We start from the raw sequence: 23,682 nt of genomic DNA on the forward strand, positions 1-23,682 counted from the left end.
AGAAGAGTAAAAAGGGAACCCACAGAATGGGAAAAAAATCTTTTGCAATGACACATCAGACAAGGGACTCATTTCTAAAATATATAAGAAACTACAACACCTCTACAAGAAAAAGACAAATAACCCAATTAAAAAATGGGCAAAGGATATGAACAGACACTTCACCAAGGATGAGATCCGGGCAGCCAACAAACATATGAAGAAATATTCATGATTACTAGCCATTAGAGAGATGCAAATCAAAACAATGAGATATCATCTCACACCAGCAATAACAGCAAAGATTTAAAAAAGCAGAGGGCAATAAATGCTGGTGAGGAAGTGGAGAGACTGGGACACTCCTGCATTGCTGGTGGGACTGCAAAATGGTCCAACTTCTCTGGCACTTCCTCAGAAGGTTGGAAATGGAAATACCTTATGATCCAGGAATTCCTCTACTTGGTATTTACCCACAAGAAATACGAGCCATAACATAAGAAGATATAAGCACACCAATGTTCACAGCAGCACTATTTACAATAGCAAAAAGATGGAGACAGCCTAAGTGCCCATCAACTGAAGAATGGATAAACGAACTGTGGTACATACACACAATGGAATATTATGCTACCTTGAAGAGTAACAAGGAAGCTGCAAGCCACTGCATAACATGGATGAAACTTGAGGACATTATGTTGAGTGAAATTAGTCAGTCACAAAAAGAGAAATACTGCATAGGACCACTACTGTAAAAGACTAAGGGAAAGAACCCATACTAAAGGAGGGTTGGGGGGATTCTTTGATGATTATTGGGATTTTGGGGGTGGGTGAGGGGAGGGAGGGGAAGGTGGAGCACAGGGTAGGGAAAATACACAGGATAGTTTGGGTGCTAGAGAGGGGGGCAATACACAAGAATAGGGAGGGGAATAGAAGAACAAAGCGGATGGGAAAACAATTAGGCAGGTTTGCATGGGCTAAGTGGGACAGAAATAAATAATGATGTATGCACAACCTTGGAAAAGGGCTCTGGGATACAGGGATTGAGACACGGTTGGAATGAGCAAAAGGGAAGAAATAATGTTAAGATGCTTGGCTGTCTTTTGAATCTTGGTTCCCTGGCATATCATTATAAAATAAACACTTGAGGGAGAGAGAAAGGAATAGCCAGAAATATCACCATAGAAAGCTTGCAAGTCCATCTTCTGCCTATAAATGATTGGAATACTTAAAATGGGGCTACAACATGCCCAGTGAAGGAGTCTTCCTGTGGAGCCTCTGCATTACATAAGACCATAGGTGGAATCCTGAATCCCATCCAGAATCTTCCGAGGTGGGAAATTTCCACTTGAAAGGACAAGCAGACCAGCCTGGAGTGGCTAGAAGGACAGAAGATACTTCTTGAAAGAAAGACCAACAGGAAAAATACAAAACAGTAAAGGCAGTCTGACTGATTACTGCAAGAACAAGCAAGTTGCTCACCCAGGAGACATCAAGCCAAGTGGTCAGGTCCTCTCAGGGCAAACTGCCTTTCATGACTAACACTCAATGGGAATACACGCTCTGATTGGTGACCATGTTCAATACAATAAGGGGAAATGAAGCTGTGAGCTAAGCCCTACAACTTTCAATAGACTCCTGTGAAACCAGGTAGAGACCTGGTTGGCCTGGGGACTCTTGGGTCCAGAGTCAGTGTCAAAGCCACAGAGGACCTGAGTGGAGAGTGAAGCATCCAGCTGATAAGAAGAGAGGGCATATGCACAAGAACAACCACACTTGCAGATAACACCCACTTGATCTGGCTTCAATGACTGGATGATCAGAGCTCAAGTAGAAGAAGAAAGAAGAGGCAAAAAACAGTAATCTGATACAATTTGGTGAACTTGACCTACACCTATGGATGCAGTAGTTCAAAAGAGGGAACAAATCCTTACAGTAAGGATCATTTCCACCCCCTCCATACACAGAGCAGACAAGGATGGGCAACTTGGACATTGGCTACCCAAAATGGGGGGCTACAAAGGCAAGAAGTGACTGGCTTACAAGCTTTCAAGAGGGAGCCTAGATCCAGAGAGCGCAGAGGAAGGTAGAATCTCCACTGAGTAGTATCCAATCTGTCTGGGCGGGGCTGATGAAAGGAGATGTGGATAGGTCTCTTGTGATACAACAGTGAATAATTGTTATCAGGATTGACTGTTAGGGTTGGAAATGTAAAGGTAGACATTTTGTAGCAAAAGGAGGGGAGTGATTGACTTTGCAGTCTAGGAGCGGAGGTCCCTGGGACCATCAAGGGAGAAGAACGGAGTGCGGGACCCTACCCAGAGAAACAGTGACACCAGAGATGGAGGCAGAGACAATGACATGGAGAGATGGTGCGGCTGGGGACTCTAGACCCAGAGAGGGAGAGGGGCTGTGTGCTGACAACCGGGGGGGCAGGCTTGCAGGGTATACCCTTTGGTTGGCTGATGATGCATGGAGGGAATTGTAACCATGGCAATGAAACGATATACGATAGGATGAATATAAAGCTAATGTTCTTCCATGTAAACTATTACATAATTCACAGTAAAACATTTATATTAAAAAAACCTGAAACCTTAACAATCTACTTCCAACTGAAATGGGAAATTTTCCAAAAAGAAGTGGCTACTACTTCAATGAGAAGTACACTGTGAAGATTATTAATCTTTTTTATGATGTATATGACTATACCTTTAATGATATTTAAGAAATACTGGGCCTTAATGCAGTTCTGAACATTGCATAAGAATGTAATTTACATTATAAGTAGTTCCAGCCATATGACATAGTCGAGGTAGGACAAAACACACTTAAACTGTCTGTTTTGGGTTTTTGTACAGCTTATCATCAGTAATATGTGCAACATACAATGTTGCAGCAAGTAATTGGCTGATTTTATCATTCTCAGATGTGTTTATATGTGATGTTTCCACACCCCATCCCACCCCAAACAAATTAGGAGTCCTGGTATGGTGCTGTAGGATAAGCGCTCAACCGTAAGGTCGGTTTGAACCACAAGGTCATCGGTCAAACTCATCAGCCACTTCTTGGGAACTCTGTACAGGGTCACTATGAGTTGGAACTGACTCGGTGGTACTTAACAACAACAACAACAACAAAACAAAGATCGGATTTATAAATATACTCATAATTAAAGGCAATAATAATTAAAACAAAAAAATGAAAGATGTATTCGATTTATGATAGCATCATCGGATTGGCACCATTGTAAATTGGGGACTGTTGGTGAGAAGCGGTACAGGACTTATTACAAAGACCTAGGGGTCAATCATCATTACACTGATTTTTTCATCCACTTTGAGATACCATTCATTATTAATAAGTAAGGGTGTTATGATACAAAAATCCATTTAAAAACAAATTAAAGTCAACCATGTATCTGGCATGGTACAATCATGGAATGAAGTCAAAGATTTTACATTTGTGTAGAATATTGTTCTCAAAACCGATTTCACACAATTTTAAGAATTGAGAATATTTTTCAGATCGACTTTTGCTCCCTGGATCATCACAGTGTGCGTGTATAATTTTCACTACAGAGCTGTTCACGACAGTAGAAACCAGAGAAATGTTCAGCTCATGAACGGATAAACACAATGTGGTCTATGCAGACAATTACTCAGCCACAAAGAGAAATGAGGTCCACAGTGTAGACGGACTCTGAACACATGCTGAATGAAGTAAGTCAATTGCCAAAGGACACATGATGTCTGATCGCCCTTACATAAAATCTCTACGGTAGACACATGCATGGAGAGATGAAGTAGGTTAATGTTACCAGGGGCCAGGAGGAACAGGGTAGGAAACAGGGACTCCTGTAAAGGGTGATGGGGAAATTTGGAAGGAGATCATGGTAACAGTTGCATAAAAACGATGAACACAGTTCAGTGACGTTAATTGGTTAACGTTACCAAATTGTACATGTGAAGAATGTTGAATCAGCAAATACTGTGTTCCATATATACTTACCACAGTGAAAAAGAAGACAAGTAAAAAGGTGAATATGTATTTGCATAAATGTTTAACTGGAAATGTCTGTGGAGTTTACTAATTTATGCTATTTTTTTCATTGCATGTAATGTTATTGTTGTTGTTCTATGCCTTGAGTTGGTTCCAACTCATAGTGGCTCTGTGTAGGGTTTCTGTGTAGGGTTTCTGAGGCTGAAGATCTTACAGGAGCAGAAAGTCTCATCTTTCTTCTGCAGAGCAACTGATGAATCGGAAGCACCAATTTCTGTAGTTAACAGGCTAACACATAACCCACTATGCTGTAATTGTTGTTAAATGCCGTGGAGTTCGCAGTTAGTGGGTTTGAACCATCGACCTTGTAGTCAGCAATCCAGTGCTTACTCTACAGTGCCACACCAGGATGCTATAACAGACATCTAGTCTTTGCTTCTCTATCGTTTAAGCCTCCTACGTTTACATTTAAGAACATTCACTGCATATGTTTGAAGTGCAGAGATGGGGAAACCTAGGCTCTAATAGATGAATGACATGGAGAGGTAGTAATGGAAAACAAGATGGAACTAGGAGACAGATGCTGGAGCAATTGGAATGATCTCTAAGTAATGGGTCGTCATGCTAAAGCCATATCTGGCAGCCATGTCTTAGATGAACCTTAAGAGGAAAAAATAATCTAGGTCAGAATCGTGGTTATGGGGGAGTTAATAACTTACCAGGAGGGACCAGTCCCTGAAGAAGGACATCATGCTTGGTAACTTACAGGGTCAATGAAAAAGTAGATCATCAATGAGATGAATTGATACAACGAATAATAACAACGAACGCAAACAGCAATGATTGTGGCAATGACACAGAACCGGCAGTACTTTGTTCTGTTGCACATGAAGTTGCTATGAGTCAGAACCAACTCAATGGCATCTAACAACAAGATAGATTTAGGAACACTGGCAGCAAAACAAAAGGTGAGTGGTTCTAACCCACCAGTAACTCCACTGGAGAAAGACCAGACTATCTGCTCCCACAGAATACAGCTTTAGGAACCCTATGGGGTAGTTCTACTCTGTTGTATAGGGGTCGCCGAGCGTCAAGATTGACTCAGCACCAGCTGGTTTGGTTTCTGTTTGATGGAATTATAGAAGTGGCAATGAACCTAGAGGGCATATGAGGTGGATCTACAGGACATAGTAATGCAAGGGAATTGCCAAAATTGGATAACTAAATGAATGTGAAGGAAGGGGAAGTGGTCCAAAATGATTCTGGACAGAACCATCAACAGAAACCAATTAATACAGGAATAGGAGCAGGTTTGGGGAAATAGAAATAAAATACATTATACTGTTGTATTTGATGTATAAATAGGAAATCTGTTTACATATATCCAAGATGCAGTTGGAAGCTAGGGACTTGAGTATAGGAAAGAAGCTGGGATTCATATTAATGTCATATATCGGTGTCCTTTCTGAATTCATATCCAAAAAGAATTCCTTGGAGGGATGGAGTGCTGGGTGGTTCTGTTTGCAGACCACTCCTACACGAGAATTTACTAGGGTCGAGACCATACCAACAAAATCCCTTCATCCACTCTAGGTTTCAATAGCTTACAAAGTATGACCTTAGAGAAACATCTAAAGTTATAATTCTCATATTACTTTACCGTGGAGTCTGGTGATGATGGTCCCATTGCTGAACCATTGTTCTGATGATTAATTAAAATACACTTGATCACGGGCAGATCTTGGTTTGTACAAGTGCCATATATCATCGCTAAAAAAACAGCTGCAAAACAAAGTAAACATAATGATGTTGATGATACACACTGTACAAAAGAACTATGTCATCATCTTACAACACAACCAGATGAAATCAAGGGAAATTGGCCAACATGAAATTATCTAAGCAGCCCAATGTAATAAAAGGTAAGTCTTGGATACACCAGCGCCAGAAGTATGTATAGATAAGAGTGCTGTCCACTGAAACGTTTCACAGAGATGGAAAGAGTCTACATCTGAGCTATCGAAGGAGCTCTAGTAGCGTAGTGGTTACGAATCGGGCTGCTAACCTCAAGGTCAGCAGTTCAAAACTACTAGCTGTTGTGTAGTCGAAAGATGAGGCTTTCTGTAGAGAAAGATGTGGCTTGCTGCTCCCGTAAAGATTTACAGCCTCGGAAACCCTGTGCAGGGTCACTATGACTCAGAACAGACTCCATTGTACTTAACAACAACAACAATTTATGTGTAGCTACTGAGCATTTAAAGTGAAGCAATAAGGAACTCACTGTTTGCATCAAAGCCATTATTGGTCTCTCTATGGAAGCTTCATCCACCAAACCAAATCCACAGCCACTGAGTTGATTCCAACTCGTAGTGACCTTACAGAACTGCCCCATAGGTTGTGATCTTTATGGAAGCCAGCTGCCTCATCTATCTCTCTCAGAGAGGTTGAACCACTAACCCTACAATTAGCACAGAGAGCTTCAACCACTGCGCTACCTGGTTTTCTTCACTAAACCAAGAACCAAACTCACTGCCCTTGAGTCCATTCCAACTCAGAGCAATCCTATGCTGTTGTTAAATGCTGTCGAGTTGGTTCTGACTCATAGCGACCCTATATAGGGTTTCCAAGGAGTGGCTGGTGAGCTTGAACCTCCAGCCTTGATGTTCAAACTGACCTTTGAGTCTAACACATTAACCCACCGCACCATACCAGGACTCCATAGAAACCCTATGTGCTACGTGCTATGTGTCATGGAGTTGGTTCCAACTCATAGCAACCCTGTACAGGATTTCCGAGGCTGTAAATCTTTACCGGAGCAGAAAGTCTCATCTTTCTCCTATGGAACAGCTGGTAGTTTCGAACTGCTGACTTGTGGCTCACAGCCTGATTCGTAACCACTATGCTCCCAGAGCTCCTTAGCGACCCTATAGGAAAAGTAAAATTGCCTATAGGGTTTCCAAGGCTGTAATCTTGACAGATGCAGATTGCCTCATCTTTCTCCTGCAGAGCATCTGATGGTTGTGAACTGCTGACCTTTCAGTTAGCAGCCAAAAGCTTCAATCACCATGCTAGCAGGACTCCTTAGGAAACTTTTTTTTTTTTTTTTGTAAACAGTGTACTAAATTCTCAAAATAGTATGCCCTGGTGAGAGTTTCTTTTCCCCCCCTCATACTGGATACTGTTGATTCTGATTTATACCAACTCTGGGTAGACAGGGTTTCTGAGACATAAATCTTTACAAGAACAGAAAGCCCCATCTTTCTCCCACAGAGCAGCTGGTGGGCTTGAACTGTCAACCTTGCTGTTAGCAGTCCAGTGTTTATCCATGGCACCACCAGGGCTCCTTTTGTAAATTCAATTGTTGTTGTTGTTGTCAGGTGCCATCGAGTCGGAACCGACTCATAGCGACTCCATGCACAGCAGAACGAAACAATGTTCGATCCTGGGCCAACCTCACCACCGCTGCCACCCCCGAGTCCATCAATGATGCCACCTGGCCGATCCATCTCGTTGGAGGTCTTCCTCTTTTTCTCTGACCCTCCACCCTACCCAGCATGACATCCTTCTCCAACGATTGTTTCCTCCGGACTACATGTCCAAAGTAGGAGAGACGAAGCTTAGCCATCCTGGCCTCCAAGGAGCACTCTGGCTGCACTTCTTCCAAAACAGATCTATTGGTTCTTTTGGCAGTCCATGGCACCCTCAGTATTCTCCTCCAACACCACAACTCAAAGGCATCAATTCTTCTACGATCCTCTTTATTCACTGTCCAGCTTTCGCATACATATGAGGCTATTGAAAACACAATGGCCTGGGTCAGGCGCACCCTAGTCCTCAAGCTGACATCTCTGCTCTTCAATACTTTAAAAAGTTCCTGTGCAGCAGATTTGCCCAGTGCAATACGTCGTCTGATCTCTTGACTGCTACTTCCGCGAGTGTTGATAGTTGATCCAAGAAGAATGAAGTCCTTGACAACTTCAATCTTTTCTCCATTGATAAGAATGTTGTTTATTGGTCCAGTGGTGAGGATTTTTGTTTTCTTGACATTGAGATGCAATCCATATCGAAGGCTGTGCTCTTTAATCTTCAATAAATTCAATAGGCCTTTTCAATCTAGAACCTCATACTCTGTTGTTTGGAACAACTTTCTTGAATTATTTCTTTGGTTCCTTCTCTTCCTTTCACTTTGTGTTTTCCTATAATTTGGATGTTTTTCCCAAACAACCATCGATCCCAGACAGTCGGCTAACACAGAAGGAAACACTCATCATGAATTCTTGGCACAGGGTGGGACTGGCTGTGTCTGTGTGGCACCATTGGGTCTTGTCTCGTGCACTGGTCAGCTACCCAGAGAAGGCTCTCCTGTCTTTTGCTGCCAGTGTTCTGGGGGCTGGTGTCAACAGATTATACTCTTTTGGCGTTCTGTCATGTAAATTAGGAGTCCTGGGGTGGCCCTACGGGTTACTACAATGGACTGCAAAGTTTGTTTGAATCGAAAGTTCAGCAGTTCAAGTTCACCACTAGAGCCTCAGAAACCCTATCTATACAGGGTCACTATGAGCTGGTAGCGTAATGGTTATGAATTGGGCTGTGAGCTGCAAGGTCAGCAGTTCGAAACTACCAGCTGTCCTGCAGGAGAAAGATGAGGCTTTCTGCTCCCGTGAAGATTTACAGCCTCGGAAATCCTGTACAGGGTCGCTATGAGTCGGAACCAACTCCACGGCACACAACAACAACAACAACAAATGAGCTGGAACCAACTCAAGGGCACTTAACAACAATAATGTAAATTAAGAAACCCAGATAGAGCACTGGTTAAGCACTGAGCTGCAAACCAAAAGGTCAACAGTTCAAAACCACCGAGCTGCTCCAAGGAAGACAGAGCTGCTGATCTACTCCAGTAAAGCTTCCAGCCTGGGAAACACTCTGGGGCAGTTCTACCCTGGTATAGGGTCACTAGAAACTAAAATCAACTCAAGGGCACTGGGTGTGTTTCGGGGTTTTGTGGGTTCTTTTTATAGCGTGAATCAAGCTGTTTCTCAGTCTCTCGGAATTCCAGCTTATAGTTCAGCTTGCTTCATTTGCTTTCAGGCTTCCAAAATTGTATTTCCTCTATCCCATTCTCTTAGTCCTTGTGTGTTTCTTTGTTTTTAAAACACTTGTCTATCATGGAAGTGGAATCTAGGTAGAGACTGGAAGTAAACGTACGTGTTCAGCGTTCTTTGTATCCCCCGACCTGAGACAGCCTTATTCTGCTTAAAGACTTCAGTAGGGCAACCACGTGGACTACAGATGAAGACCTGCTCTTTGATTTGGTAGGCGTACATTTAACTTTTAAAGACAATGCCAAAATGCATTCCAAAGAGATTATATTCCACACGTTGCCACATGTTTGCAGATACTCAGTAAAATGAGACTTTAATTGTAGCCATTGTAATAAGTGTGTTCCATAGGATTGTCATGAAACACGCCTATTGAAATGGCTAATGAAACACTAAAGGAACCACAACGTTCTTTAGAAGGGAGGTTGATGAGATTTTGACTAGTTTACTTTGTAGACAATCAAGAAGATGGTGTAACACCGGGCAACATTTTTGCCACCATGAGTTGAGTCAACCCAACAACAACAAACAACAGTACCACAAATGTTTTATATCTCATTGAGTGGTTTTTTGTTTTAATGTGGTAAAAAATACACATCATTAAATTTGCAATTTTAACCATTTTCAAGTGTTGAGCCCAAGGCACAAGGTTGTACAACCATTATCACTATTTGTTTTCAAAACTTTTCCATGATCCCAAATGGAAACTCCATATCCACTAAACAATACCTCCTTATTCCTCCATCCCCACCACCTCCCTACCCACAGTACCCACTCATTGACTTTCTGCCTCTACGCATGTGTCTGATGTAATGGAGTCATACTATATTTGTTGTGTGTGTGTGTGTGTGTGTATCCAACTTCATTCACTTAGTGCCATGTTTTCAAGTTTCATCCATGCTGTAACATGCAGTAGAATGCTATGGCTTCTCAAAATAGAATAATATTTTATTATATATACATACCAAATTTTGTTTATCCATTCATCTACTATTGGGCATTGAGTTGTTTCCACCTGTAGTTCTCCTGAAACTCATTGATTCTGTTCATTTTATTCATTATTTTTTTCTCTCTGTTCATTTTGGATAGTTTCAATTGCAGTGCCTTCAAGTTCACAGATTTTTTTTTTTTCTTTCCCTGCAGTGTCTAATCTGCTATTAATATCATCCTGTGTAATTGTAGCTTTCCTCTCTAGTTTGGATATTTATTTTATATCTACTATTCCTATGCTTAACATGTGCAATCAAGAATATAAGGAACACTTCTGGAAAGATGGCAGACTAGGCAGATGCACTACACAGACCCTCTACAACAAAGACACAGAAGACAAAATACAACAGACACAGATGAAAAGTCTGGTACCCTGAATTTCAGAAGAAAGGTGAGAGAGGTGGATGAAGGGCTTCCTGGGAGGAGAGGCCAAACAGAGACAGTAAGAGGGAGACTGACTGGTGAAGGGAGGGCCAAATGCAGTTCTACCATCTTGTGAGCAGCTTTGGCTGCGGAGGAAGGCCTGGCAGAGCAGATTCCCATGGGTGATGGAAACGGTGTGAATTTTTCTTTCTCCCATGGTCCCCAGGTGACTAGAAGTGTGGCCAGCTCCCATTCTTACCCACCTCCAGTGCAGACCCTGCTCTCTGGGACTTCAGAGTCGCATGGTTGGAAGCCATGCCAGTGTGAGGTGGTGCTTTGGTGAGCCGTTTTGGTGCCTGGATGCAGGTGGGCTCAGCTCCAGACCTAAAAAACCCACAGAGTTACCCCCCTGTCCCCAACTTTCCTGTGGTCCTAAGAGACACTGAAAGCAGTTCCATCAAGGGCCCACACAAAGTACGTCCAGATTGATTGTCCTAAACATAGATAACACGGAGGCCAGTAGGAGCTCCATCTAGGGCCAGGAACACTGTAGTTACATCTTTCACACAATCACCTTGTGAGCTCCTCAGATGTCAGGAGTTCAACAGAGATTTCTCCCTTCTAGGTCCAACAACTGCATTGTTTTAACAAATACGATAATCTCACAACACTCCAGAGACAACAGACAATTTTAGCTCTCACAAAGAAACAAGAGAGAATGGCTTAAATGACCAAGATACAGAACCAGATGCTTCTGCAGAACAAAAAAAGGTAATAGAACTACCTGAAAAATAATTCAAAAGAATGATAATAGCGTACCTTCAAAGGACTGACAGATCGATGAAAGCAAGGAAAACACTTTAAAACCTTAGCAAAACACTACAAGAAAAAACAGACAAAATAAATGCAAATTTTGAAACAATACAAAACCTGCCATTAGAAATCCAGAAAATTAATATAATACTAAGATCTCAGAAATTGACAATACATTGAACGGGAAAAGGAGCAGATGTAAAGCAATGGGAGCCCAAATGAATGAACTTGAAGATAAATCTCTCAATACTAGCACACTAGAAGGACAATCAGAAAAAAGAATGAAAAAACCTGTAGAAAACCTAAGTGTTATGTGGGACACCATGAAAAGGAACAATTTGTGGGTGATTAGAATTCTGTAACACAAAGAGTCAGCACAGAGAAAACCATCTAAGAGTTGTTGGAAGAAAACCTCCCTAACATCATTAAAGATGAGAAGATAAGTATTCATAAGCAGAAAGAACCCCAAACAGGATAGGTCACAAAAGAAAATCACCAAGACATATCATAATCAAACTTTCCAAAATCAAAGACAAGGAAGAATCCTGAGAGCAGCTCAGAAAAAATGAAGTTACCTATAAAAGAAAACCAAGGAGACTAAGCTCTAATTTCTCAGAAGAAGCCATTCAGATCAGAAGACAATGGAATGACATCTATAAAACTCTGAAAGAAAAAGATTGCCAACCAAGAATCACATACCCATCAAAACTATCCCTCAAATACAATGGCAAAATTAAGACAATTCCTGGTAAACAGAAATGAAAGAACTTGTAATGACCATAACAACTTTTTTTAAAAGGCTAAAGGGTGTTCTTTGGACTGAGAAACAACAACAACAGACAACAACCTGAGATTACTGTACATGACAATAACACACAGAACTCAATCCAAATATAGAACTATTTAAAATAAACAAACCTGCAAGATTGAAAATAGGGAACTAGGGACATCAATGTGTAATGAAGTCAACTACAAAGCAAAAAGAGGGAAAAGTGTAGATACAAAACCTCCAAATGGCAAGAAAGTTACGCAGATTTCATGATAAAAGAGATTATTTTAAGCAAGGAAAAAACTAGTAAGTCACGGGGTACCCTCATAGGAAAAGAATGACCTGCACATCAAAATTTAAAAATGAGGAAAATCAGAAAAATTTAGTAAACATTAACACAACAGAAAGGAAAAGGAAACCCACAAACAAAATGAACTCAGAGCAGAAAATTATGTGAAACAAAGTATCCTGCCACACCTTCAAAAACATACAGAAAAATTGACAACAATCAATTCATACCTATTGATAATGACACTGGATGTAAAGGAATTAAATGTACCAGTCAAGAGACATAAAGAGCAGAATGGACAAGAAAACAGGATCCTTCAATATGCTGTCTATAAGACACATATCAAAAAGGTAGAGACAGCCTAAATGCCCATCAACAGAAGAATGGCTAAACAAACTCTGGTACATACAAAATGTTGAAGAATAACGATGAGTCTGTGAAACACCTCACAGCATGGTTGAACCAGGAGGACATTATGCTGGTTGAAATTAGTCAGTCACAAATGGACAAACATTGTATGAGACCAACGTTGTAAACAGTTTAAAAAAAAAAAAAAGTTTTCTTGATAAAGAAACCATTTATGATGGTTATGGGGTTGAGTGGGGGAGGGAAAATTATTCATGGCTAGATGGCAGACACATGTTAACATGGATGACAGGGCAGGAAATATACAACAGGAGGGAAGTTGGCAGAGGAAAGATGAAGGTAGCTGGAGACCCAGGGAGGAATGCAAAAGTTGAAGTGAAGAGAGGTAAATGCTCTAGCGTAGTGGTTACAAATTGGGCTGTGAACCTCAAGGTCAGAAGTTCAAAACTACCAGCTGTTCCACGGGAAAAAGATGAGGCTTTCTGCTCCCATAAAGATTTACAGCCTCGGAAACCCTATGCAGGGTCGCTATGAGTGGGAACCAACTCCACAGCACATAACCACCACCACCACTTCTGATAACTGTTGGTACCTGAAGGGGATTACAATTGTGTAGTGAAGCCAAGTATATGGTTCTGTAAACCTTCACTGAATTCACAATAAAAAGTTAAGGAACAAAAGAACTTAAGGAAGAGAGTTATCACTGTCTTACTGTTATCATCTACTAACCCTATTTTGTCCAATTCTACGTCCGTTGTGGATGATTGCTGTTTCTCCTTATTATGGACTGGATTTCTCTCTTTCTTTGATTGTTTAGTCATTGGTAATTAAATGCTAGACATTGTAAATCTTACCCAGTGCTAGATATTTTTTTGTATTCTGCGATAAACTCTTGAACTTTCTTTCTGCTAACCTTTCGACTGGAAGCCAAGCGCTTGACCTGCTGCATCACTAGTTCATCTCATTCATCACTGTCATTGCTGTTGTTGTTAGTTGTGTTGCTACTCTACCCGTTAGAATGGTTTAAAAAAAAAATGTGACACCAAAAGCTGCCAAGATGCGAGAACTGCAACCCTCATGCACTAACGGTAGAGATGTCAAATGGCACAATCATGCGGAGAAACAATTTGGCAATTCTCATGACAGCATGACAAATTCACTCCTAGGTATTTACCCAAGAGATATTAAAAACTGATGCTCAGACCAAAGTCTGTGTTCACATCTGTAGGATGGCTTTATCCAAAATTGCCAGACACTACAAGCAAAAAGTAGCCTTCAGAGAGTGAAAGAACGAGGTTTTCTGCTCCTATAAAGATGTACAAAGGAGCTCTGGTAGCGCAGTGGTTACGAATTGTGCTGCTAGCCTCAAGGTCGGCAGTTCGAAACTACCAGCTGTTCCGCGGGAGAAATATAAGGCTTTCTGCTCCCGTAAAGATTTACATGCTCGGAAACCCTGTGCAGGGTCGCTATGAGTAGGAACCAACTCCAAGGCACTTAACAACAACAAAGATGTACAGCCTCTGAAGCCCTATACAGGGTCACTATGAGTCAGAACTGACTCAACGGCACACCGCCCATAGCAAACACCGTACATATCCACACAACGGAACATTAGTCAGCCATAGAAAGGAAGCACAATGTGGGAAAATCTCAAATCATGACACTGTGCAAAGAAACATCTCAAAAGGATTTTTCAGAATTACAGTGGATCATAAAGAGTCACCTACTTGTCATTCTGGAAAGGGAAAACTGAAAGGACAGAAAAGAGGTTGCTGATGATGGGATTCGGGGTTGCTTACAAAGGGACGAAAGTGGACTTTCTGAGGAAATGGAATGTTCTAGATCTAGATGGTGGTGATGGTTTCTGGTGCATTGTTAGTTCAATCTTGTTGTTGTTAAGTGCCATCGAATCCAGTTCCAATTCATTATGACCCTGTATAGGGTTTCCAAGGAGCAGCTTTGAGCTGCAGACTTTATGATTTACAGTCCAGTGCTGACCCTATAGTGCCACACCCGGAGTCCAGTTACAATTAGACTTTATAATGTCAAAATCCATTACTCTTTTAGTAGAAAGTAAATTCAATTTGGAGTCCTGGTGTGGCACTGTAGGATCAACACTGGACTGTGAACCACAAGGTCCACAGTTCAAACCCAACAGCTGTCCCTCGTAAACCCTATACAGGGTCACTGTGAGTTGGAACTGACTCGATGACACTTAACAACAACAAATTCAATTTACCTAAAGAGGATTGGTTTTACTATATGACTTTTTTAAAAGTCAAAGACATGGATAGACCTTGAAATCATGATGTGGAGTGAAATAAATCAGAAACAAAAGGACAAATACTGTGTGATCCTACTCAGATGAAACATCTGGAATAGGCAAAGGCACATACATCAAAAAAATAGAAAGTGAGACATTCATGGCCACCGGGGGCTGAGGATGGGGAAGGGTACTGAGTTTCTGTTTGGGTGAGATGAAAAACATTTGAAAATAGATATTGGTGATAGTTGACCAACAACATGGTGGATATAATTCATATCACTGAATTGTATACAGTTAAAAATTGGTAACATGGCAAATGATTTTTTAAAAATATTTTATCACAATATACATTTTTTAAGCCAAAGATTTGCCACCATCCACATTAAGGTTCTGTCTGAGAGTACATTCCAAGCCCTAGTGGCAAGTCCCAGAGTTCTGTTTGAAACACATTCTAAGTAATGTTGACAAGATTGAAAAGGCTTCCAAAATGTTGTGTTTTCAAGGGACAGGACTGGGCTGGGGTGAGGTAAGGTGGAAGGGTGGGGAAAATAATTTAGTACCAGTCTAAAATAAAATTTTAGATAAAAGCAAGATTTGCTCTTCACTGAAAGAGTAAATGGATTTAGGCATTCTAAAAGAAACCGCAAGAGAACAAGAGTACTCATTTTCCAAGTATCCTGTGAAGCAAAGAGACCTGACTAAAGCCCTGGGAAGCAGAGCCAACTCAGAGTCTGAGATTTTGTCGGCTTTGTGAGTTTGAACAAATCATGTAACCTGCGGGGGGGCCCCAGTTTCTTCATCTGATAAATGAAAGCAAGAGATGGGGGGAGCTCAAAGGTCCCATCATCCCCATCTATGACCTTAATTATTTGCTCATGAGCCCCAACCTCTCACCTCTTAATGACATGGGAACGGGTCAAAGGTCAGGCCATTCTTTCAGCATTACCACAGCAGACCACAACACAGAGGATGATACATCACTACACAACCGCCGAACCACTGCGAATCCCGGCCCAGATACGTTGACACATCACCTTTGCCATCACAGACACTGTTACACTCACCTCACCATCCACTAATTACTACCAGATGTATGTCATCAAGGGCAAAACAGTCAAATAGTAAGTTTTCTACTATTGTCATAAATGTGAAGTGTCACATAATAAGATCGTTGACCAGGGAAGACTGGGTGAAAAGTTATCTAACTGGGTCATCCCCAGGAACTCAGAACTCAGCCTGAACATAGCTCTTCCTTCCACAACGCTGAGAGGAATGTGTTGTCTGTCTCTAGGGCAACACAAGAACTGGCCCTAAACCCTAAACCCAGAGATCATTTTTGACTCCTCCCTTTCCTTCACTTCCCATCACTGTCAGTTGCCAAGTCCTGACGATTTAACATCTCAAATACCAGGCCGCTTCAGAAAGTTCATGGAAAAATTCCATGATCTTTTCATCCCACTTTTCCATGAACTTTTTGAATTCCCTCACACATCTACAGCAGCTCCTCATCTCGGGTCAACAAACCAATCAGACAAAAACTTCCATTGCTATCAAGCTGAGTTTGACTCATGGTGACCCCATGTGTAACACAGTAAAGCTGCCCCATAGGGCTGTGTTGGCTGTCATCCAGATGGAAATAGACCTTCAGACCTTTCTACCAGTGTACCATTGGGTGGGTTGAACTACCAATCTTTCCGTTAGTAACTTAAACTGTTTATGCCATTCCGGGAGCGCCATTGCCCTAATTCAAACCCTCCTTATGTCCAGCCTGAACTACTGCCAACAGCCTCCAAGGTGGCCTGCCTGCTAGAGCCCTGAAGACTCAAGTCTAGCTTTCACACAGTCACCAGAACCATCTTTATAAAATAACAATCAGACGCATCCCTTCTCTGCTGAAGTTTCCCATTATAGCAGTGGTTCTTAGCCCTCTTTGAAAATCGCTCCAGAAAAATGGCTCACACAGACACTGGGATGCAATGGGCCTCTTCCTTAGTCTATACGATAAAGACCGAGCCTCTAATCATATCACCAAAGCATCCCTTACACATTACACATTGTGCTCTGTTGTTGCTGTGTACCATCAAGTCCATCTCTTACTCACAGAGGTCACATGGGACAGAGTAGAACTTTCCCATAGGGTTTTCGTGGCTGTCATGTTTATCGAACCAGATCACCAGGTTTTTCTATGGCTCCTTTCTATGGTGTTGTTGATTCTGACCCGTAGCAACCCTGCGCACAACAGAACGAAACACGGCACCATCCTCACAGTTCCTGCTACGCTTGAGCTTGAGCCCTTGGCTGCTACTGTTGTGTCAATGCACGGCTTTTAAGGACAATCCCAGCTGCACTCCTTCTAACACTGATTTGTTGGTTCTTCTGGCAGGCCATGGTACTTTGCTATTCTTGTCCAACACCATAAGTTAAATGCACCAATTCTTCTACTGTCTTCCTTATTCACTGTCCAACTTTCACATGTATATGAGACTACTGAAAATACCATGGTTTGGGTCAGGCACACTTTAGTCCTCAAATTAGCATCTATGGCTCCGTTGTTAAGTGCTGTCAAGTTATTCGGACCCATAGCAACCCTGCACAGGGTTTCCGAGGCAGTAAATCTTTACAGGAGCAGAAAGCCTCATCTTTCTGCCACAGAACTGCTGGTAGTTTCGACCTGCTGACCGATTCGTAACCATTAAAGCCTAATAATTTCTTCAGACTTTATATACCTCTCTTACTGCAAAAAAAAAAAGGAGCCTTAATGACAAAATAGTTAAGCACTTGACTGCTATCCAAAAGGTCACTGGTTCGAAGTCACCAGTCACTTCTGGCAGTCTGCTCCTGTAAAGAGTACAGTCTGGGAAACCCTATAGGGCAGTTCTTTGGGTTGCTATGACTCAAAATTGAGTCAACACCACTCAATAATGACAACTTCCTGCAAAGCACCTGTCCCAAGGAGAAGTGCAGTATAGGAGTGTTGTTCTTATTGTTGTCAGGGGTTGTCAAGTCCCTTCCAACTCATAGCAACTCTACCCACAACAGAATAAAGCACTGCTTGGTTCTGAGCTATCCTCACAATTGTCATGTCACAGACTACAACTGAGCTCATTGTCACCACTGTGCCAATCCATCTCCTTGAAGGTCTACCTTTTTTGCACTGACCCTCCACTTCACCAAGCTTGTTGTCCTTCTCCAAGGACTGGTCCCTCCTGATAATATGTCCAAAGTACAAGAGACAAAGTCTCACTTCCAAGGAACATTCTGGTTGTATGTCTTCCAACACAGGCAGTCCGTGGTACTTTCAAAACTCTTCACAAACACCATAAGTCAAATGCATTGATTCTCTACTGTCTTCCTTATTCATTTTCCAAATTTCACAAACTGGAAAATAGCATGGCTTGGGTGAAGCATACCTTAGTCCTTAAAAGTGATATCTTTGCTCTTGAACACTTTAAGAGGTCTTGTGCAGTAGACTTGCCTAAGGCAATACATCATTTGATTTTTTAACTGCCCCCTCCAAGAGTCTTGATTGTGGATCCAAGCAAAATGAAGTCTTTGACACCTTCCATCTTTTCTCTGTTTATCATGATGTTATTTATTGGTCCAGTTAAGAGCATTTTCATCTGCTTTCCATTTAGGTACAATTCACACAAAAGGCTGTATTCTTTGATCTTCATCAGTAAATATTTCAAGTCCTCTTGACTTCCAGCAAGCAAGGTTGTGTCATCTGCACATCACAGGCTTTTGATGAGTCTTCCTTCAATCCTGATGCCATGTTCTTCTTCATGTAATCCAGCTTCTTGAATTATTTGCTCAGCATATAAACATGGTGAAAGACTACAACCCTACAAAATCCTTCCTGATTTTAAACCAGGTCCTATCCTTTGTTCTGCTTGAACGACTGCCTCTTTGTCTACAAACAAGTTCCTCAAAGAGCAGACTGACAGTTTTGGAATTCCCACTCTTCACAAGGGCATCCATAATCTGTGATGACCCAGACAGCTGAATGCCTTTGTATAGTCAATAAAGCACAAATAAACATCTTTCTGGTGTTCTCTGCTTCAGCCAAGATCCATCTAGCATCAGCGATGATATCTTTAGTTCCACATCCTCTTCTGAATCAGGCTTGAATTTCTGACAGCTCCCTTGTCAGTGTACTGCTGCAAGTGTTTTTGAGTTCTCTTTAGTAAAAATTTACTTGAATGTGATATTAATGATATTGTTCAATAACTTCCACATTCTGCTGGGTTGTCTTTTCTGTGGAATGGGCACAAATATGGTCTATTATTCCCAACGAAGAACGAGAGTAAGATACTGTTTATCTCCTTTTTACAAATGAGGAACTTAAGTAACAGAAAATCCCTGCCAAGGTAAAGAACATATGCTTCCTAACTGTGCTGTCAGTTCAAATGATTTATCTCTACTGACACTAACTACCTCCAAGAACCGGGTAACTGACATTAGGAAACTCACGACTTAAATAGCAAAGTATTGGAAGACTGCACTCAATAAGTACGACATAATCATCATCAAAAACATTACTTTAAAAACAATACATTGCTTTACTGTTGCTACTAAGTACCATGGAGTCGGTTCCGACTCATAGCGACCCTGTACAGGGTTTCCGAGGCTGTAAATCTTGATGGGAGCAGAACGCCTCATCTTTCTCCTGTGGAACTGCTGGTAGTTTCGAACTGCTGACCTTGACGTTGGCAGCCTGACTCATAACTACTATGTTACCAGAGCTCCTTTTGTTTCACTGTAGACTCCAGCTAACTCTATTGTGGGCTCTTGGCTACAATTGATCTTATAATGACAGCAGTTAAAAAAAAATAATTTTTTTTTTTTTTTTTACTGTTTAACCTAAATTATAATAATAGTTCCTCTTTTAGGGTCTTATGCAATCCCTTTAGCCACAAAAGAACACTGTGTGTGTACTTGATATTATTTTTAAATTTCCTTCATTTGTGTTGGTATCCATAGAACAGAAATGCATGACTCAAATTAACGACCATCAGTGGATCCAACAAAAGTTTTCTTTACTTCGGAGTGATTGGCAATCCAGTCACAATGGGTATTAATCAGAGATAATTGAATTATCTAGGTGTCAGGCTCCTGGACTCCAAATGTCAGGGAACAACCTTCGACCCCATATAACTGTGGAAAAATCTGAAAATCACTGATGGAAATAAAGAAGCTTGGCTCACACAAATCACCAGGGTTTGCTGTTTCAGAGTAAATGAGGACTACAGCCTTACTAGGAGTAAAACTAAGCTAAACAAATTATAAAGTAGGTTAATTTCATTCTCAGCACCTCAAACTCCCCCTCTCCAAATTCTTCCTCCTAATAACCTCAAGATCACTTTCAAATGCAAAACAGATGAGAAAATAATAAAAACTGTTTACGCAAGCAATCTTTGAATTTTCTTGTCTTTTGCCTTTTGTATAATTAAAATGTTTCCCCAGCATTTTCAGTCAATATCTGGTAGATACTTGGGGACTCAAGGTCCCGAAGTGATGCAAATGGCTTGTAATTGACCACTAACATAAACGTTAGTGGTTCAAACCCACCAGCAGAAGGTCTGGTGGTCAGTTTCCCTAAAGATGACAGCCAATAAAACCCCACGCAGCTCAGGTCTGGTCTGTAACATGGGTCACCATGAGTTAGAGCCAACTCAGTTACAAAGGGATTGGTTTGGAGTTTATGTAGAGAGCAGCAAGATTGTAATCTTGAACATTGAATGATGGGGACACCTTTCTGAGTTTTGTTAGAGAGAAAAATGATAGGAAACCTGGGACTGTGGAAAAAGTAAAGAGACTGAGCTCTCCCATGGGCTTCAGGAGTAAGCAGGAATTCAATTGTAACCCACAGCTTTGTTCAAGGAAACTTTTAGAAAATCACTTCTTCCCAAGACCTAAAAGAGAGTCGTATTTATACTACAGAATAATCCATTTGTTTCATTTTAAATGGAAAACTGTTCCCCCCCGCCCCCACAACCATTGAATAGTAATCATAGCCATGTTTCACTTGTTTTAACCAAACCAAACCCATCCACCATCCTGTCGATTTCGACTCACAAGTAGTTTCAAGGAGCAAAATCTTGTAGCTTTCTCTTCTGACCTTGTTGAAGCTTCCTTCATCGAAGCATTCTATTTTTCATCGACATGCATATTATTCAGTGATCATGTTATCTAGGCTGGAAGGTTTAGCTAGCTAAAAAAAGCTGAGTGCCCAAAATGCTTTTCCTGAGGAAAAGCAATAGCCATGCATTTCTACAACAGAATGGAATTATCTATTTATATGTTTCCCCACTTTCATCTCCATACTTCCTGTGCCTAGTACAGAAATAGGTATTCAATAAAAGTATTAAGTTAAAATAAAAAACAAAAAACCGATCTTGTGTGATTCCTCCTCATCGTTCCTATCCGAAGTCCTCTCTGGAATATAAATTAAGCCTTCTTCTACATTGAATATCTCATTACCTGATGGTGTTTAATTTAAACAAGAAGAATATTCAACAAAACCAAACAAAAGAAACCCCTCTTTACTAGTAATTGTTATTAATAACTTTTCAGCTATAAAAAAAGAGATCCATTCTTTAATGGAAGGTAAGTATTTGAATCTAAACCTAAAAGGATATTGGCTGTTTGTTGCCATCATTTCATCCAGACTCATGGCAACCCCGTGTCTTACAGAGCAGAACTGCACCATAGGGTTTGTTGTTGTTAAGAGCCATCGAGTCGGTTCCCACTCATAGTGACATTGTATAGGGTTTCTGAGCTGAGAAGCAGCTGGTGAGCCTGAACTGCCGACCTTGAGGTTCAAATTAATCTTGCAGTCCAGCGCATTAACCCACAGCGCCACACCAAGGGTCCATAGGGTTTCATTCACTCTAATCTTTGTCTTTCTTCTGCTATAGCCACTGAGTGAGTTGGAACCACCAGTTTTAAGATTAGCAGCCAACTGCAAATCATCTGTAACATCCAGCCTCCTTTGTTGTTGTTATTGTTGTGAAGTGCCATCGAGTCAGTTCCGACCCATAGCGACCTTGTACAGGGTTTCCAAAGGGTGTAAATCTTTAAGGGAGTAGAAAGTCTCATCTTTCTCCCGTGGAGTGGCTGGTAGTTCCAAACTGCTGACCTTAAGATTCGCAGCCCAATTCGTAACCACTACGCTAAAGTAGCTAAGAAACAATGAACTAAAGATCTAAGTCTATAGGATGGTTATGACCATTGTTAAGTGCTATGGAATCGGTTCTGACTCCTAGCGACCCTGTATAGCGTTTCGGAGAGCGGCTGGCGGGCTTGAACCACCAACCTTGCACATAGCAGTCTAGTGCTTACCCTACAAGAACTAGACTTTTAGAATCGAAGGAGACCTTAACATCCAGCTAGCTCTTTCATCCAATCCAAAGCAATCTTACCTAGAACCCGTTCCCTTTACTCTTCCTAAATCATATCATTCCCTCCCTTAAGCTAGCAAGCAATTCATAAGAAGACAAAGAAAGCAATAGAAGCAAAGGGCAAACAGTGTAATTCGGGCTTTGGATATGGATTTGTTGACAGTAATGAAAGAGTTAAATCAACACACTGGCAATATCAGTGGGCTCACACATAACAGCAATTGTGAGGGTGACACCCGAATGGAGCAGTGTTTACGTTCTGTTGTGCATACCATCGATATGAGTCAGAACAACTCAAGGGCACCTAACAACAACAACAATGAGATAGTTAGGCTTTTGTTGTTGTTAAGTGCCGTCGAGTCGGTTCTGACCCATAGCGACCCTGTATAGGGTTTCCGAGGAGCAGCTGGTGAGCTTGAACTACCGACCTTGCTGTTCAAACTGACTTTGCAGCCCAGCTCATTAACTCACAGTGCCACACCAGGACATAATTCCTGAAAGAATCCTTCTCATGTTCAGCATTAACACATAATACAGATAAGGTTGTGAAGAACATTGTCCCTTTCTTCAAATATCACTAAGAAAAGCCTCATGATGTTTAATAAAAGGTAGATCTTACAATATAAGGAAAATAGGGCACAGCGCCTTATAATTCAAGTAATACTTTAAAGCTTTTGAGCATTTTGAAGTCTATACTCTTAAGCTTTGCACTTCATTCTCTTTACTCAAGAAAATTAGTTATCACCGAGTATTGGCAAAGATCTAAAATGCTGCAACACTCATTTGTTGCCAGTGAGAATACTAACAGATACAACCTCTTTGGAAAACGCACAGCATCAACGAAAAGTGAACACATGCCTTCTCTGTGACCCAGGCATCTTAGACCTGGATATAATCCTAAAAGAAATGAATGTTCAGGTCCACCAAAAATCGTACGTAAAACAGAATGTTTACGGCAGTCTTATTCATCATTATCCAAAGCTGGAAGCAACCTACATGCTCTTCAACAACTGAATGAATAAACAAATTGCATAGTATATACATACTAAGGAGGAAACACCCAACTGATAAAAGAAAACAAAAAACCACTGAAGGCAGGAAGATGGTTGAATCTCATAATCAAAATGTGCAGCCAAAGAAGCAGGGTGGACAGAGTGCATCGTGATAGTTGGGTTTACATGGTCTTCAAAAATAGATGAGCAAGGTCAGAAGAGTGGCTACTTTGAAAAGTTAAGTGACGCAGAGTAGACCTGCTCTACTGTGATGATGTGGATCTAATAAACTAAAAGAAGCGCTGCTAGCATAGTGGTTACGAGTCGGGCTGCTAATCCCAACGTCAGCAGTTC

The 23,682-nt window shown here is 41.2% G+C and overlaps 1 protein-coding gene across 1 annotated transcript in view; it reads right to left on the reverse strand.

Moving 5' to 3' along the window:
• FLT3 (fms-related tyrosine kinase 3) overlaps positions 1-23,682 on the reverse strand; it is a 102,480-nt gene that overhangs the window by 76,774 nt on the left and 2,024 nt on the right. The window contains exons 3-4 of the mRNA XM_006832042.1: positions 10,693-10,817; positions 5,639-5,760 (exon numbers count right to left, since the gene is read on the reverse strand). Of these exons, the coding sequence (XP_006832105.1) occupies positions 5,639-5,760; positions 10,693-10,817 (247 nt within the window). The remainder of the gene's footprint in view (positions 1-5,638; positions 5,761-10,692; positions 10,818-23,682) is intronic.

Source organism: Chrysochloris asiatica, unplaced genomic scaffold (assembly GCF_000296735.1).
Source record: "Chrysochloris asiatica unplaced genomic scaffold, ChrAsi1.0 scaffold00005, whole genome shotgun sequence".
NCBI lineage: Eukaryota > Metazoa > Chordata > Mammalia > Afrosoricida > Chrysochloridae > Chrysochloris > Chrysochloris asiatica.